Raw genomic sequence first — 18,584 nt, 5'->3', positions numbered from 1 at the left:
GATCTAAAAAATGAAGCACAGCACTGAGGGGAAACAAACTGCCTTTAGGAATCTGAACCACATCAGTGCAACTGAAACTGCAGCTAAATCAATCTCAGGCACCAATGTACAACTGGGGCATCTGCTTTGGAAACATTTATTGATGTGTGTTTTGGGCAAAGTAGGATAACGGTGCAACCTATGTGTGCTGAATGGTCTGCAATGAGCATTTTCTTCTTAGATTCGACCTGTTCATTACAGTCAAACGCTCTCCGTAGGTCAATGCAACCCTGCAATCAGTGCCACCCTATACAGTACTGCTTCAAAACATCTACATAAACCTTACAGCAGAGTGACAGTCAACTTAATGGCAGCTGCAGACAGTCTGTGAACACTGGGAGGTCCTGCCCTCCAGGTGACCTCCAAGCAACAGGTCAGCTGCTCTAAGCAGCTTGAACTCTGAGGACTGTTCCACCCATGCTAGATCATTTCTTCACACTTCTCTCTTCTGGTTTCAGTCTACATGTGCATCTTTCTAATGTCAGCACAAGGCCAGTTTGCCTTCCCTTTCCCGCTGGGTGGGTAATCTACCTCACTGATTACCAGGCTGGAGGTGAACGGATTATAAACCCAAAAGAGAACATCTCTCTAAGAGAACACTGTAGACCTGTGCAGACAGTGAACAGGAAGACCAAGATGAGCCAGATACACATGTGCACACTCATTTTATATTTGCATCTCAGAATTTTTTGGTTACAGCAGTATTACTTCAGTGATCAGAAATGGTTGCTCATCCCTTAACAGGCTCTGGTATTAACAGGCTACATTACACGCTGGGTGTTTCCCGTGTGATTACATTTACAAACCACACACACATTAACAGGTGGACCAGTTTGTTGACGAAGCTTTCGTCAACTGCAGAGACACTTTCTCAGCCACAGGCAGACAGCTGAAGACCAGCCAGCTACTGGCAACTTCACACAGACTCTTTAAAAGTTTCTTTAGGAGATGGGATAAAGTCAGTTTGGTCTAATTTTTCCTCTGCAAAATCATCTACTACCTGCTATTTAAGACCATCTAAACCATGTCGAAAATGTTATGTATTTTCAGAGAAAACAGTCTGTAAGTGGGTGATCCTGTGTTGGAGATGGTTGCCAGCTGTTCATTTAGAGTACTACAATACTGGTTATATTAATAGCTTCTATTGCAAATACTCCACTCCTCCATAGAAGGTCACACCCAGTACCTTCACAGCACCTTTGTACTGAGGTGTGATCGCTCTTCAGTCAACTGTCTTAATCTGTGTCTGTCTGGTGTCTATAAAAAGACAGCCCCTGCCTGAGGGATTTGATGTTGTGGGCTAAAAGCCAAATCAGTACGTGGCTAAAAGTTCACAGCATGCCCGCCAGTTAGCCAGTCCACTGTAGATACTAGCCCTGATGACTGACACTTCAGGGAGACAACCTCTCACCAAAATGCACTCAAAAACTGACCGAAAGTAAGATTTATTTCTCTTTGAGTACTGGCCGGCGAGAAACACACAGAAAACTTGTAGAAATCAAAGGTGATTGAGTCTTTGAACCGGCATTCATACAGTACACCACTACTACACTTTTACACGTAGTTTAAACTTTAGCAGGTAGCTAGGTTAGCTAACGATACACTATCACTACAGTTAAACCTCAGCTGAAGACTGAGTAGCGGTACACAGGTCGACTGTAAACACTGAAATATTGTCCAAGTCATAAAAACTGTCACTCTGATAGATATAGAACTGGACAAAAGCTCCGGCTGTTTGTTAGCTGCTCTTATTTTATGTTTTATTGTGTGAAATCAGTTCGCGTTAAAACGCTTCATTTTTGAACGGCAGTTGGCATAAGGGTTTTTCCATATGGCACACATGAGAGCTGTCAGCCCACTCACTCAAACATGCTGCAATGTCACAACTTACTAAGCAGAAAGCGTCCAAATGTTACAGCAGTGGCAAATACAGCTCTCCTGTCATTACAAAGAGCGTAGCGAAAGTTAATAGTTAGCAGCGAACCGGTAACAGTTGGTATTGATGTGAAACGTACCTGAAAACAGCCGAGCTCTACAGCGGTGTGTTGCTCCTCTCTGACCGGCTTCTACCGTCCAGACAGTCAGGGGGAGATCTGCAGCGGAGTCCCTCCTCTGTGAGTGTCAGTCCGGTCAGTCAGAAGCTGGTCTGTCAGTAGGTAACGTACTGTGCCGGTTCGTCTGACCCTCCCACCACTGCCAGTACACACCAGCGCTCCCACTGTGGGCTCTGCTTCACCCACAGCACAGCCTCAGCGCGGGACTTCACCTCCCTGTAGCCGTGCACCAGTCACACTCATACCACTGATGAAGGGGCGTATGATGGTGTAAATATGACAAAAACTGTCAGCGTGCAGGACTCAGTTCCCCTAAACCCTCTTTGGGAGTGGTGTGGTGATTTTCCCCCTTCCTTTTCTGTCATTGAAGGGCAGCACAGCACACCAGGAAGTTCACCAAAAACCCATCCCACTGCTCTGAGTTTATTTTAGCCAAGCCATGCACCATGTCGTCATCCCTACAAACTCTCTTCATAACAGAAATAGACAGCCATGTGTTATATTTTTGTCCACTGCACAGAGCTCCTCATTTCTCACATACTTTAGTCCTGGAAAGCAAATTATGGAGGTTTAATTTAATTCGTGTTGGGCTCGTATACAGATCAATAGAGGAATAACCTGCTCCCTACACACCAAAGCAAAACTCTATTCAAAAATGTAGACATTTATTGTTTGATCCTTGTCTGCAAACTGACACACCCATCTGAGCACAAGTCAAACTCCTACACACATCAGCAAAAGCCAGAGTTTAAAACGGCATCCATAAGGACAACTTTCGACCTGCACAGCTTCTCTCTCCCAGAGGTGAACAGCAGGAAGTAAGGCGTACACACACACACACAGAAAAACAAACACTAAAAGAGTAGATATTTAAATTGAGTCTGGTGCTGCCGCTTTGAGTTCATCGTTCTCTTCCACAAAGGTTACCAGATGCCATTCCGCTGCAAATTACACCACAGAGGCGTGATAAAGTGCAGGGTTTGCATTGAGCTGCTTCATATCAGTTTCAAAGAGCTCTTGTACCCTCTACTGTCAGTATAGAAGCTACTGCAGCTTCACCGCATCAGTCCAGAGCTCCTCCCCACAGTCCAGAACCCTCCTTCATGGAAAGCTTTGCTAATCTTTTTATTGTCACAGTGAAACTTCTGATGTCCGCAAAAGTTTCAACATTTGTGGGAAATTTTTAAACATTTTTTGGTGGAAAAAAAAAGAAACGTTTAAAATGTCTTTTAAGAACATTCACCAAAAAAAAATCAACCAAAATCCAGCGAAATTTCGCTGGATTTTGGTTGATTTTTTGTGAATGTTCTTAAAGAAAATATTAGTAATTTTACTGATATATATATGCAATCACTTTTCATATTTTTAGGATTATTTGGACGATTTTTACTCATTTTTTAAATATTTACGAGAATTTTCTTGCCTAATTTGTTTTTTTAAATAAAACTTTTAACTCTTTTAAATTTTGAGATTTTTTTTGCTGAATTTTTTGGATTTTTTCTCAGACAAGGAAACAATATTTTCTGGTGCCCGTAAATGAGGACAACAGGAAGGTTCAACTTTCTCTAATGTCTTTAACTCATCGGGTTATTCATTTTTTTGTATTCTGCTGATAGTTCATTGTGACATTTCCCAATTATTTCTGCATTCTTTGCATTGGTTAGTCTCAACCATACTGCATGTTTAACCTCATGCAAAAGCCCAAAAAATTCCAACTTTTTTTTAAAAAATGCACTGAAAACACTAAAGTTATGACCTCAGTGATGACAGTGGAACACGGGTGTGTGGGTTCCTCAAATGACAAAGTAAATGTCAGCAGCTCAAACAGTCTGAGTATCATGTCAGATATGACTGCAGTTATGCAACATGTGCTCATGTGAAGGTGACCTCAACCAGCTGGACAGGTGGGTGTCAGCCGGACTGCAATATGGCTGCACTGCCAGAGGGGGGCGGGGTCGATTCAGCACGGAACGATTCACAGCTATTGGCACACACACACACACACACACACACACACACACACACACACACACACACACACACACACACACACACACACACACACACACACACAGGTTGTATCCTGTTGACAAGGCAATGTTAAACAGACAGACTGTGCTCGAGGCAGAGGCTGGTGACACTGAGCCCACACCTCCAGACTCAACTTTTTCCACTCTGCAGCCCACCACTGTAGAGCCAAAATCACCAAACAGTGTCAAATATTTGTTTAAGTCTCAGTTCACATCATATTTTCCAGGTTTAACTTCACAAAACCTCACCCAGCTTCAATTTGTCGCTGAAATATCGGCTGTAATACAGAAAATAAGCCCAACAGAACTTGTCAGAAATATAAATGATGGACTCTAACACTGTCTCTAGAAATCTAGTCAGTATAAATAGATTGCAAGTGATGCCAAGGGTCAGTGACCATAACACACACCTTTCACACACATCTACAGACCCAGGGTGGTTTGACCTTAGAGGAATGTGGTAACGGGGAACAAATGAAGCTGTGCACAGGAATGTCTTTGTCGTTTCCTCCCATCCAGGCTACAGTACATTCCACACCTCCCCAATCACAGCTAACCAGCACACAGCAGGCTGCATTAGCCACGCCACATTCCTTTTACTATAAATCCAAATCCTGTGTCAGCCCATGCTTTAACTGTACCAAATGGTACCTTATACCACAGGAGGACTGCTTCTAAAAAGCTCACTCTCTTCATTCCTGAGATACTGTACACATATAGATATTGGTCATCAGCTGTCTTTATGACCACCCTCCTACATAAGCTCAACACATACAGAATGCTACACATGCCTCAGTGTTTTAGAGCAACAGATGTCTCTCTTCCTGCATGGAAACATCATTAAGGCTGCACTACAGGCTCAGACAAGAACATCCAACAGGACACCAACATTTACTCATTTAATAATAAATGTAATTCTGACTTAAAGGTTTATTCCAGTCTGTGTGAAGTTGATGATCTCACCAGAGGCAGATAAAATAAGATGTAGGTCTTTTCCCCCAGTTAATAACACAGGCCTTCTACTATAAATATATGCATCCGTCATCAGGGTTGTTTTCTTAGACTTTACAAAGTGTCTCTGAAACCACATTGTACAGCTGTTTTCACAGTCTCAGCAGAACTCTTTATACTGAATAAACTGACCATTATGAGCAAAGCTGGCAGATCCATTTTAACAAAATGAGTCTTCTTTTCTATTTTGAGGCGCTAACTTTCTCAGAGTGTGTTTTTGCTACCTTAAATTGCTGATTTCTAATGCTTTGGACCAATGGTTATTATTCTTATTATTTGACAATAATTATAATAATGCTTGTGTTGTGGATAGCACCTATCCAAACCAGCTACTTTGGTAAAATGGGAGTGTCTGTGATTATTTTAACAAGATTATTTTCCACATTGGGGCAATGCAAACAAGGTGTCAACAGCATGCATCAATAGATTTTTAAGTTGAACCTGTTAGCAATCAGTTGCTTATTTGCACATCCAGCAGATATGGAACAATGTTGACTGTTCATTTGGAGGTATGTCTCTGGCCACTTGACTGGGGCCAATATTCGTCCAACTTTTGGCTCTGCTTTTGGTTTTCACCAACTTCTATTGGAAATATCTGACTGTTTGACTTTTAAATGAGTTCCCTGTGTTCACCAGCTAGCCACTAATGTTGCTGACTAAAGTACAGGTGGTTAACGTTCAGTGTTGTAGGAATTTCATTTTATTGAAAGAGTGGAGAGAGGCAATGTGAGCAGTAACAACCCAAAGATGTTCAAGGATGTTAAAACACTGTGTTGAGCTGAGGGGGCTGCAGAATCTGGTGATAATTCTCTGTTAGTACATTATTATTATTATTTCTTTTGGATACCTTTTAAACTGATTAAGCCAGCTTTAAAATACAGCATGTCCTGTGCAGCTGCATTCCAATCTGGTCTATTTAAGCTACAGTTGGTTCAGCATCTCTGGTTCCTTTTTAACAGATACTGACCCAAAAAGGCATCTTTGTGATGAATTACGTTGGAGTGACACTGATCAGATTTTTACAGGTCATGTTTAGTGTTTTTCTGCAATCGAATCTAGTTGTAGCTGCACTGGAAATATCTTGCGGTGAAGTTAAGTTGTCTGTGTTTTGTTATCAGCGGGGGAAAGAAAAGCAATACACAGTGCAATATGTACAATATAGTAGATGAACAAATACACTGTAGAAGCCATAAAGAATGTTTCCATGTCGACAGTTTGAACATCAAACTTATTCTTAAAGCACAGTGAACTCTGAGAGGTTTAAAGAAGGTTCTTATTGGCTTAAATTATCACTTGCCTGGATGGTTCTTGTATAAATGTCTGTAACATTTGCAGGAAGTACAGAGGAAGCCCATGTCCACATGTATAATTAACTATGAGTCATGCTGTTTTCTAATTCTGAGAGCACTGCTCAGGGCCAAACAGGATTTAAACTTATTTACTAACCACATATTTTTGATTTATCAGTGTAATCTACTTGACAGACGGTATACTCTGAAGCAATTTACAGCTCTTAAAATGTGTAAATGTTTCTCAGCGTCAGCCCTGTGGGAGATGAACCCTGTAACCTCAGCTGTGTCAGCATCAATTTCTGCCCACTGGACTGCATAAAACCCAGTGGAATGAAGGATGAGTGGAAAAGTCTGACTCCAGATCTGGCCTCAGACGTGGTCACAGTGTGTGAACTAACCTTGCAGTTGTGGCAGAAGTTTTCTCCGTTCTTCCCCGGAGGAAGGATGATTTCCCCTGTAGGGATCAGCTGGATCTTCAGCTCCATCATTGTTCCTTTTTGCCCTCTCTGCTATCCCTTCACTTTCTCTCAGAGTGACGATGTCTTCTGTTGTGCTTGCTATTCCTCTTCAACTTTGTAAAGAGTGCCCAAGTGAAAATAATGCACTGCTTTCCTCAAGTCTGTTGGTAAATCTTCAAGTAAGGCAGAGGACCATCCCCAAGAGGCCTGTAAAGCAAGAACATTACTGTCAGACATCTTTACTCATATAAGAAACACAAGCAAGCGAATCGCAAACCTCTCTCCTACATGCATATAAAGAGACACACCTTATTGTACAGTAGGAATCCTTACCTGACAGAGAAATTTTCACTTCCTAACATGCGGATCAACAAGCGGAAAGCAGCAATTGGCGGTTTCAAGCCTTGGGAATTTAAGGTCGGGGTGTTACCTGTTGCAGAGCAGAGAGTCACAGTGAGGCCAGCTTCCCTTCACTGCAGCCAGAGGATGTTTCCTCTCTGGCTGAGGGATCATGGGGAGGATATGGAGCCCTGCCTGACTCAAGATGGATGTCACATGCAGAGGATATGTGTCTTTTGTCTCACAATTCCGTGCGTGTGTGAGCTTGGGAAGATAAATATGTATGTGCTCATAGGGAGTTGCAAACACATTTGTGTCTGGAATGAGAGACGCTATCTATTAGCAGGTGAACTGATTTTTTCTTGTTTTGATTTAAATCCCAGAATATTAATAAAGGGAGCAGCCCATGTCAGCGGTTCCCAACATTTCTTGTCCGAAGTACCTCCACAGCCATGTCAGAAATATCCCATCACTCACTCAGCTCATGGGCTCACCTGAGCTGATTTTAGCCTGCACTTTATTTAACACAGCTCAATTTAGAAGCACGGATATTGTTTTAAAAAAATCTTTTCAGTTTAGCTGTCAGTACTGAAAAAAATGCTCCTCTCAAAACAAGAAAAAAAAAACTTATTTTAAACAACTTTTACCTTGAAATAAGTGAAAAAAATCTGCTAATAGAACAAGTGAAAAATGGCTTGGTGAGATTTCTTGAAATAAGATGTGATATTTAAAATATTGAGATCTTAAAATTAGTTGGGAAAACTTGTTTTAAACTATATTTTACCAGGATTGTCAAGATTAGGTGTCTTAACCCTCCTGTTGTCACTAAAAAATTTTGTTGCCTTGTCTGAAAAAAATCCAAAAATTCTGCAAAAAATTTCCCAAATTTATAAAAAAATTGCAAAATCTTCAGGAAGAAAGTTCCTTGAGTTTCCCTTAAAAATTTTATTTATTTTATTTAATCTTCAAATTTGGAAAGAAATACAATTTTAAAAAATAAGAAAATCTAAAAATTGTAAAAAAAAAAAAAAAAAAAAAAAAAGAAAAAAAGAAAAATTCAAAAAATGAATAAACATCTTCCAAAAAAAATCATAAAAATATCTAAAGGGATTTCATATATATTAGTGAAAGTCCTAAGATTTTCTTTAAAAACACTCGGGTAAAAATCTGACCAAAACTGACCAAAGTAAGACGAAGAAACACACGACTTTTTTTATTTAAGAAACTCAGGAATGCCAGGTAGAGCTAGTCTGCTATCTTTCCACTGACCCCATGGCAGATGTACCTTCTTATGCACAAAAATCCCTGTGTGGAAACCACTGATCTAGTTCAACCTTATGTTTTTCTTGGCTCCTGTTATATAAATGATGCTTACAGCTTTTTAACATCACACACACAGAGGGCTGGTTTGAGCAGGGTTTCCTCCTAGAACCAGCATCCTGCCTCAGACATTCCTCGTGTCCACCCGGCAGATTCAGTGTGTGTGTGACGTATATGCGTGCTTGAGAATGTGCATGACGGAACTCTCTTGTGCTTCCCTGAGGATACACAGGGAAGAGGCACGCGTTTGCACCACACGCTTCCTACAAACAAATAAGGGGCTTGTGCTCTCTTAACGCCACACTTCCTGTCTCCAAGGGCTGCACTAACCAGGACCTCGACACTCAACTCACACACACTGATTCACACACACGGCGTATTGACAGAGGGGTGGTTTCCAGGGCGAAGGGCTAAAATGTGACACCACAGTTATACATTGCTGTGAGTGTGACAGAAAAATATAAACAGCTTCACTCTGATAGATAAACATACATCTTTTGGATGACCTCCCTGACCCGTCGGATGATTCCTGATCCCTTCCTGCATTCCCGTTCGCTCATGGTCAGCTCTGTGGGACACATCCAGTTATTTGTGCACATCATGCAATTTTCTGTATTCCTCATAATTTGTGGAGTGAAATCTGACCAAACCTTGCAATAAGGAAGCCACAGAGAAGACAGCTTTAGAGCAGTGGCTTCTAACATAGGACTCAGAGCCTTCTAATGGGGTCATACGATACATTTGAGGGGTTGCAAGATGATTAACAGGATAGAAAAACAGAACAATTATTCAACTTATGCAAGGGAAATAGTTTACTTCACTTTATTTTAGCACCACTTGATAATTTTAAGTCTTTGGATCTCTAAAATAATTCCAGTAAACCAATGTTAGAGTAACAATAACCACAGTTTTTGTTGAACTCATAAGTCCCAACATAGTTGTATTACTCAGCTGTTCCACGTTGTTCCATATGCTTTGTGGAGTCGCAAAACAGGTAGGCAGCTCTTAGAACAAAACAGATGAAGGTGCTGCCCAGTGTTATCCTTTGCCTTCAGGGTATACCCACTTTTTTCAGTCCCTAATGAATGGTGATGTCCTGATGCTGACAGATGTGGTTGATGAGGATTTGTGTTTCAACTGCAGTCTTAATAAGGTAAATTTCTTTGTTTAAACTAGTCAAGATTCAAACTTAACTGCAAGCTCACATAATAATAATGGTTTTACAGGATGTTTATTTCATATTAATACCAAATATTCTATTTTCACTGGATTTAACCCTTGTGCCACTATAGTTTAGTAGCTGAGAAAAACCCCTAAATTACCTTTTTTCAGCTTGAAATTCTTTGACTTATCCTAAAGTGAAGCATTGTCTTTGTTTAGCTGTACACCACCAGGGTACAAAGATTTCCTTAGGGTCATTTTTGACCCAGCTGTTAACATCACAATCTCAGTGGACTAAAACATCAATCAGTAGCACACATGATCTCAATTTCTCAGTGTGTGTGTTTGTGGTTTTCGTCCACTGTGACTGTGATGTTAACTGCTGGGTCAAAAATGACCCTAAGAAAATAAATCACTGACTTGTGCCACATCACTCATCCACAACACATCTCAAGTTCAAACATCCATCCAACCATGATCCAGACACCACTTTATCCTCTGTAGGGCAGTAGGGGGTTGGAGTCTATTCCAGCTGACTTAGAGTGGAGGTAGGGTTCACCCTGGACAGGTAACAGTCTGTCACAGAGCTACACATAGAGACAAACAATCACTCTCACATTCACACCTACAGACAATTTAGAATCACCAATTAACCTCAGCATGTTTTTAGACTGTTGGAAGAAGCCAGAGAACCTGGAGAAAATCCACACATGAACAGGAAGAACATGTAAACTCCATGCAGAAAGATCCTGGTGAACTGAGGATCTCCTAGCTTCAAGGCGACGGTGCGAACCACCGAGTCACTGTGCAGCCCAGGTATAGTAAGATGTTCTTCATATTTTTGCTTTGCATCTGTTACTATATTTTATTCTTAATATTGTTGCAAGTATTGCACCTTGTTGGTGGGAAAACATGTGAGAGGACGAGCTTTGTAGTTGAGTTTGTGTAGATGAATTCCATTGTACAGTATACAGTACACTGTTGTTGTTTCCCTTCAAAAAATGCATTGAAAGCCACTTTCTGCATATTTCTGGCACTTTCTTGGCTATACAAGTACTATCTCTTGCTAAACAAATAATGTTTATACCTATACAGTACCTTCAGCAACAATAATAGTGATAATAAAGCTCTACTTTAGTAAAGAAAACGGTTATAACGTGTGCTGTAATTAAAAAAAAGAGTGGTGTCCACTGATTAAATACAGTCTTTCTGCCCTCTGAAGAGGGAAAACCAGACATTCACAAACTGTGCGATGCATGGGAGGTTTTTTCTTCATGTAAAATTGATTTTTGGTGGAAAATTCAATTAAGCTGCTTTATTTTAGAAGCTCAGTGGAGGCGGGTCATTGTTGACACTTCCAACAAGGGGAGTGTTCAGGATGTTAAGACCACATGAGGGTTATTTCAGTGTGCCGCATGCTTCTCCTCTGCAGCTTTTATGTTTTCTCAGTGCTGCTTTCTTGGGCAGATTGCACTCTCATCTGTCTCACATGTTTTAATAAATATTAAATGAGCGGCAGTACTCAAAAAGTTTTATGCCGTGCACATGCATATTCTATGAGGGTCTGTCCTTCAGTGTGAGAGTGGCACAGCATCTGTGTGCTGAGTTTGGAATGGAGGGAAAGACACAGAGACACACATCCTTCCACCTCTGACCCCAGCTGGAGGCATTACTGACAGCCTGGCATCAACAGGAAACCTGTGGCCTTCACACACACACACACACACACACACACACACACACACACACACACACACACACACACACACACACACACACACACACACACACACACACACACACACACTTCTGTCCAGTTCTATTTTAAAATAAGAACACATAGTTGGCTTCTAAGATAAGATAATCACATTATTGTTGTCTAATTTTAAATGCAAGTGACAAAAACCTGTGACCACAAACACAGATTATTTGAAGTAATATCCATCCATACATACATACATATATCCATTTTCTATACACCGCTTTATCCTCATTAGGGGTGCTGGAGTCTATCCCAGTTGACTCGGGTGAAGGCAGGGGACCTTCTGGACAGGTCACCAGTCTGTCACAGGACTACATATACAGACAAACAATCACACTCACATTCACACCTACGGACAAGTTAGAGTATTCAATTAACCTCAGCATGTTTTTGGATTGTAGGAGGAAGCCGGAGTACCCAGAGAAAAACCATGCATGCACAGGGAGAACATGCAAACTCCATGCAGAAAGATCCCAGGGGTCTTCTTGCTGCAAGGCGAAATTGCTAACCACTACTCCACTGTGCAGCCCTTATTTGAAGTAATAAAGTAAAAATAAGTGTCCATGTTGAGACTTTGCAAATTTAATTGTATAATAATGCACAAATCCCAGCAATGCCATCAGCTGATAACAGATATTTACAGTTGATCCTAGAGAAAGAGCTATGATTACCATAAATATGATACCTTAAAATAACTTTAATATCAGGAAATGAGAATGTTGATCTTGAAGAAAACACTTGTTCCCTTTTCCTGCCTAGATCATCATATCCGTTTGTGAAGACTACTCTTCATTTCCTTTGATTTTTTTCCCCTGTTGCCACAGACTGACAGCAGTGAAAGACGGGTCGGATGCCACTTTTTTCCATCTTAATGCTGCAGCACAAAGGATCTTCTCTATAGTGTGTGTCACTGTGTTTCCTTTGTTGCCACAGACTGAAGGTGAGTCATTGTGAGAAAACAGAGGCTGCTCATAGACTCTGACAGCAATATGGAATTTTCAAGGCAAAGACGGAAATCTGACTCAAGCCACCTGCAGCTCTCATAAAACCAACCAATGAGACACTTTAATTCCATTATGGATAGGGCTACAGAGGAACATTTCCAGCAGCCTTTACTCCTGTGTTCTAATGCTACATTGTGTTAGCTAATGGTGCTGAAAGGCTCATTGATGACTAGAAAACCCTTGTGCAGTTATGTTAGCAAATGGATAAAAGTGTGACATTTCATGGAAAACATGTAATTGCCTGGGTGAATGGTAGTGTACTTATTCTTCACATAAACTATTTAAGTAGTGATGTTTTAAATAATCCAGTTCAGAAATCAGTTGAAATGCAAACAGTTGGTTCTGTGAAAATGAATGATGGTTTATCTGAGTTCATCGTAACGACTGTGGAAAACATCAGACTAAAATCGTTAAAAGCAGGCGAACTACTTCCTTTACCTCTGGGATGAACAAGAGTGATTCAGCTGATTGCTGTAACGTGGATGGATGTTGTTTTACCCCACACAGCTCCTGGGATCAGTCCTGTTTGTGACAGAAAGTTGCAGCAGTGTGCTCATCATGCACAGATACACTGTAAAACAGAAATAAATGCATGTCTGCTGCATTGAAAAATGGCACTTGGGCACTGCGGCGCGATTTGAAGGGCGTGGGCAGGGACAGAGTGAGCTATAGTTCACAGGTTCATCCTGCTGTGTATTTGTGGTGCAGTCCTGTAACCAGATGCCACATGGAGGCTCAGCCCAGACCAGATCAGACCAGGGCTGAGTAAATCTCACAAGTGTTGCCTGAAAATAACCTCAGCTATTTATAACTGCTGTCTCTGCAGCAGAAGAGGAAGTTCATAATATTTCATTGACGTTTGTTCCCCAGGTCTCACTCTGAGAGCAGTAATCTTGCTCCGACAACAGAACACTGTGGCAGTTTCCAGTTTCCACAGGAAGGCAGAGGAAGCTCGAGGACGCCGATTAGGCTGCCGATGTCGAGGAGGGAGCCACCGACTCTCCAACCAAAACACACCCCCTGGAGAACAGTGGCTTCAGAAGGGACGAATGGAAAGTTAGGCTGCTGCAATTTGTGATGTTCCCTTCCAGCACATCCAGCAGCATCTCCGGTGGAAATGTGGGATTTATTTTAGGATGGGTGATGTATTGTCAGATCAGCTGGAACTTGCTGCCCTCTTGAGGTTTCATGTTACAACAGGCAGCTCACTGGAGGACAAACCATACACATCCCTGACAGGTTTGTGAGGGTCTGTTAGTGTGACAGATCACTGAGACAAGATGTGCAGTATCACCTGAGCAGACAAATCTTCTGTTAGCAGAAAAACTGCTGTACAAAAGAGCTTTGTGTCGCACAGAAGATCATTTCGACCAGCTGTCTATAACACTGGTCCCCAACATGTTAAGTCTGATTGACTCAACCTGACGACGCTGTCACACATCATGTTCTAAATTTTAAACATTACATATTACTGTATGGTAGATACCATTGCTATTCTTAATAACCTTATAAAATGTAACTTTCACTTCAGTTTGGTGAACTGTACATTCATACTGCTGCCGTGGAATGGCTCTGAGGCTGGACATTTTAACGAACTATGGGTACTTTCAGTAATTTCAATCATTACCATTAGATAATGTTTTGATGACTGTTTTCAAATATTGCCACCCTCTATTCACTGCTTTTAGCTTTTTCAAATTTTATTTTCAATTCCACTTTTTATCCAATATTGTTTTATTCTATTTAAACTGTTGATTGTGTTAGCCATCTATTTGAACTATTTCTCTATTATCTTAGCTAACCATTTATGACTTCTCCCTCATCATTTAAGTTAATTTTCCATGACATTTAGATTTTTAAACTATTCATTCATTACTTATTTTAACCATTTATCCATTACTTGAAGCTAGATCAACAATTTGTGCTTAATTTTTAACTACCTTTGTAAGCTTTAGCTAACCATTTAAACAGTACTTGTTGCTAACCATCTATTACTCGCCTATTGGTCTTTGGAATAATAGCCCTGACCACACCTCACAGAGGTTAAAAGCTGAGGCAACACCAACCACCACCAGAACTGAAGAAGCCTCTTGGATGAGAGGTGAAACGTCTTCAAAGAACTTTCTTAAAGTCCAGTGGATTTATTTAAACTACTTTGGACAGCCATGACCTGGATGAATGAGAACCTACACAGACGTCCTGAGATACAGTCTCACCCTAAAACCTGGATTTGTTTTTAGATCAGTTAAAAGTTTTAGGACTTATAATTAGTTTGTGTTTTTCTGGGGTAAAGTAAAGATGCTTGGTGTGTGAGCTGTTGTTGTTGGAAACAACATAGTGTCAAATGTTAATTATAAATCAGTCTTACAATTACTCTGTCACATTTAATTTGGTAATGAAGTAGCAGTGTTTATATTTCAAAATGTCCTGAAGTAGCAAAGGACGACTCCACCGTCCCTTCTGACTATGACAACCTGCTACACAGTCATAACAGCACTGTATCAGTTTGTCATCCCTTGACCCTCCACTTCTCATCACATAAACACCTCATTAAGCAACAGCATTGTGTTTTGTGAGAATCTCTTGTGAGTGACAGATTTGACCTGCAGAGGGCGATAGAGGAGCTGCTGCACGACCATCCAGTCATGTGGCCTACCTTCAGTTTTTCAATCAGCTGTTTCCTCAGACTTATATTCTGTAAATGATGTACTTCACATAAACTACAGAGCTCTTGACCTGTTCCCCAGTCAAAGATGGAAAGAGAGGGACTTACAATTCAGCTCACATCACAGGGACACTTCACTGCTGCTTTCTGATTGGCTGCAAGTCACCATGATCACCCTATGCTGAGAAAATGGAGATAGAAAATTACAATGAATACGTCCAAAAGGAAGTCCTGTCTACAGTCACTCTGTAAATCCTAGGAAACGTCAACATAAAATTACAACCTGATGATCATGGGCGTTAATTTCATTTAAACTTTTGGGGTTGTAGGTCAGACATGGGTCTGGGCATTCTTCTCCAGGATATTTTTATTAACTTCGTACATTCTGGTTTTATTCTTCTTTGCATCAATCTAGAGGTAAACTGTCTTTATTTGTGGAACGAAAACACTGCATTTATTCAAAAATAGTCTTTAGATTCTCTCATGTTTTTCCAGGAGCAATACTGAGGCACGCAATCTACTGCATCCTCCCTGAAATCCACAACTATGATTAAAAGTCAAGGGATCACTGAAGGTCACAAGACCCATGAAGGTTCAGTGATGCTCATGATGATCACTATCCTCTGGGGCTCTTGAGTGTCGGCACCAAGCTTCACTGAAATCCACGGCATAGACATAGTCACACCTTAAAACATCAACCTTATGGTGGCTACCAAGGACAGTAGGATCTATTCTCTGTGAAAGTTTTGACCAAGTGATGGGCCCACTTCCACTGACACGGCCGGTCCTAGAGTCTTGTTATTATCTGAAAGGTCAGAGGGTCTCCAGAAACATGAGGGTTTATTGGTTTGGGAGCACAAACACACATAATTAAAAATGTGCAATCCAATGTTAAGAAAATAAAAGTTTGGAGTCACTTAGAAATGTCCTTATTTTTGAAAGAAAAGCATTTTTTGAAGAAGAAGATAACATTAAATCAATCAGAAATCCAGTGTAGACATTGTTAATGTGGTAAATGACTATTCTATCAGGAAACAGCTGACTTTTAATGGAATATCTCCATAGGGGTACAGAGGAACATTTCCAGCAACCATCACTCCTGTGTTCTAATGCTACATTGTGTTAGCTAATGGTGTTGAAAGGCTCATTGATGATTAGAAACCCTTGTGCAGTTATGTTAGCACATGAATAAAAGTGTGAGTTTTCATGGAAAACATGAAATTGTCTGGGTGACCCCAAAGTGTATGTACAAAAGAAGATTATTCCTTTAGCACAATAACAGGATTGCTTGAGGTTATAAAAAAAGAAGTGGAGAAGTGGAAAATGCTAATCCTCTGAGGTGCATGAATGTGTTCTGTAAATGTAAAGGCAAAGTTCCCTTTAGGTTTTATTAGGCTTTCAAAATTCTTGAAACAGTTTAGCCAGCTGGTTTGTCTTGACGAAACACTGGTGTTCTAGAGCAAAAATGAGGTAAAATCAGTCCTCTGGGGAACAGAAAAATCCACTGCAAATGTAAACAAAGTCCAGTCATTTGTTTTCAAGCTACTGCATCTTTACCCTTCCGGTTGGTCAGGAGGACAATCTGACCTGACAGCAAGCTACGTCAAAGGTCAGGAGGTCACCCACTTGTCCTGATCAGACGTCTTGATCAGCTTCTCTCCTCAGCAGGTGGAGCGCCTCCCGCTGCAGGCAGCACGTCACTCTGACCGGCTGCTATCTGTCCGACAGGCTCCTCCACTTTCACCTGGCAGTCTAAATTTAGGCCAGACACGGAGTTCAGGCTGTTACCACGGATGATGTAACAGTAGAGAAGGCTGCAACTGCTACAGAGGTTACGAGAAACTGAAATAGGAAGGCAAAAGGTTAAAGCCTCAGGGCCCTCTCAGGTTGAACACATGAGTGTAAAACAAGATACAGAGTTACAGATAGAAGAGGACTTCACATGTGCCCACAACTGAGACTTCAACACTTTTCAGTCACTTGTATACTGCTGATAAAATGTGGAACCGTCTTTGTTTTCAGCCTCAAGTGTGGCTCTCTCGACATGTTAGCACTGTCTATTGCAGGGGTGTCAAACATGTGGCCCACAGGCCAAAAGCGGTCCTCCAGAGGGTCCAATCCGGCCCTCAAAGTGTAAACATGACAGAGAAGACATCAACTGCAATTTGTACATTTGTAAAACTATAAATTTTAAATATTTTCTAGACAATGACAAGTTGTTTTGATCATAAAGTAAAAATATTAGATTGTTCTTTTGTCATTTTGTGTCTCATTTTGTGTCTCATTTTGTCTTGTTTTTGTTGGGGGTTTATCCTGTTTTTGTCTGATTTTTGTCATTTGTCTCATGTTTTTGTCATTTTGTGTCTTTATCTTTGTCATTTTATGTTTCGCTCTATTCATTGTTTTGTGTATTGTTTGTGCCATTTTGTGTTTTTTTGTCTCACTTCTGTTGTCTAATTTTTGTCATTTTGTTTCTCGCTGTTGTTTGTCCATTACTTTGTCACTTTGCAACTTTGTCTTTTTGCCTCTTCTGTTTCGTGTCGTTTGTCTCATTTTTTTGCCATTTTGTGTCTCGTTTTTGTTATTTTGCATCTCATTTTTGTAACATTTTGAATTGTTTTTGTTGATTTTTTTTGCCTTTTTTGTAATTTGTTTCATGCGTTTGTCATTTTCTCATTTTAGTTGTTTTGTGCTTCCTTTTCGTCTTGCACTATTTTTTGTCATTTTGTGTTTTGCTTTATTGTTTTTTGTCCCGTTTGCGTCATTTGTCTCATTTTTGGTGTTTTTTTTGTCATTTTAAAAGTAAATACTATATAATTCAGTTCCAGATAGCTGTGACTAAATGTTGTGTTCCTTTGTAGACACTCTGATCTGGAAGTTGTAATGTGGAAATGATAAACTCAGGAATAATATTGTTGAAACTGAATTTACTTAAATTTGTTTGTTCTTGATGTTTTGTGAAAAGATAGTTCCTTAAACGGGAATATTTTCAGAATGTGCTTTTTCGTACTAAAACAAAGGAAACATTAGGAGTTGTGGTTATTTATAAGTTATGATGTTAAGATTTTACGGGTCGCTGGAGATCAGATTGAGCTGAACGTGGTCCCTGAACTAAAATGAGTCTGACCCCCCTGGTCTATTGTAAGCGGCCGCTCTAAGCCGGTCGCTGATCCATCGGTGTCACCAGACTTCTGATCGTCACACAGCAGCAGCAGATCCACTGCAGAACCACACATTAAGATTGCATTTGTCTCTCCCAACACTATAAATAGAACACATGAATTTATGATTATGCAGTTGCCAACTCAGACTCCAGGAGACACATCTGCTCTGCGTGGCAACTCAGCGCTAACATTTTTAAATACCAATACCCACTCTGAAATCTGCAGCTGCAAATAAAGCTGTGCCATGACGAAGACTAACAGTTACAACATGAAGATTTTGATTCC

The 18,584-nt window shown here is 40.6% G+C and overlaps 1 protein-coding gene across 2 annotated transcripts in view; it reads right to left on the bottom strand.

Moving 5' to 3' along the window:
• Positions 1-7,343, bottom strand: part of LOC110961527 (unconventional myosin-Ic) — a 78,661-nt gene extending 71,318 nt beyond the window's left edge. The window contains exons 1-2 of one of the 2 annotated variants that reach the window (XM_051957893.1): positions 7,218-7,343; positions 6,825-7,091 (exon numbers count right to left, since the gene is read on the bottom strand). In XM_051957893.1, the coding sequence (XP_051813853.1) occupies positions 6,825-6,914 (90 nt within the window). In that variant the 5' untranslated portion in view covers positions 6,915-7,091; positions 7,218-7,343. Of the gene's footprint in view, positions 1-2,054; positions 2,472-6,824; positions 7,092-7,217 lie in introns of those variants that run through there. The other variant, XM_051957895.1, reaches the window with a different exon arrangement.
• Positions 7,344-18,584: the final 11,241 nt, after the last annotated feature.

The sequence above is a fragment of the Acanthochromis polyacanthus genome, chromosome 13 (genome assembly GCF_021347895.1).
Source record: "Acanthochromis polyacanthus isolate Apoly-LR-REF ecotype Palm Island chromosome 13, KAUST_Apoly_ChrSc, whole genome shotgun sequence".
Taxonomy (NCBI): Eukaryota; Metazoa; Chordata; class Actinopteri; family Pomacentridae; genus Acanthochromis; species Acanthochromis polyacanthus.
This window is presented reverse-complemented; position numbering and strand designations above follow the sequence as displayed.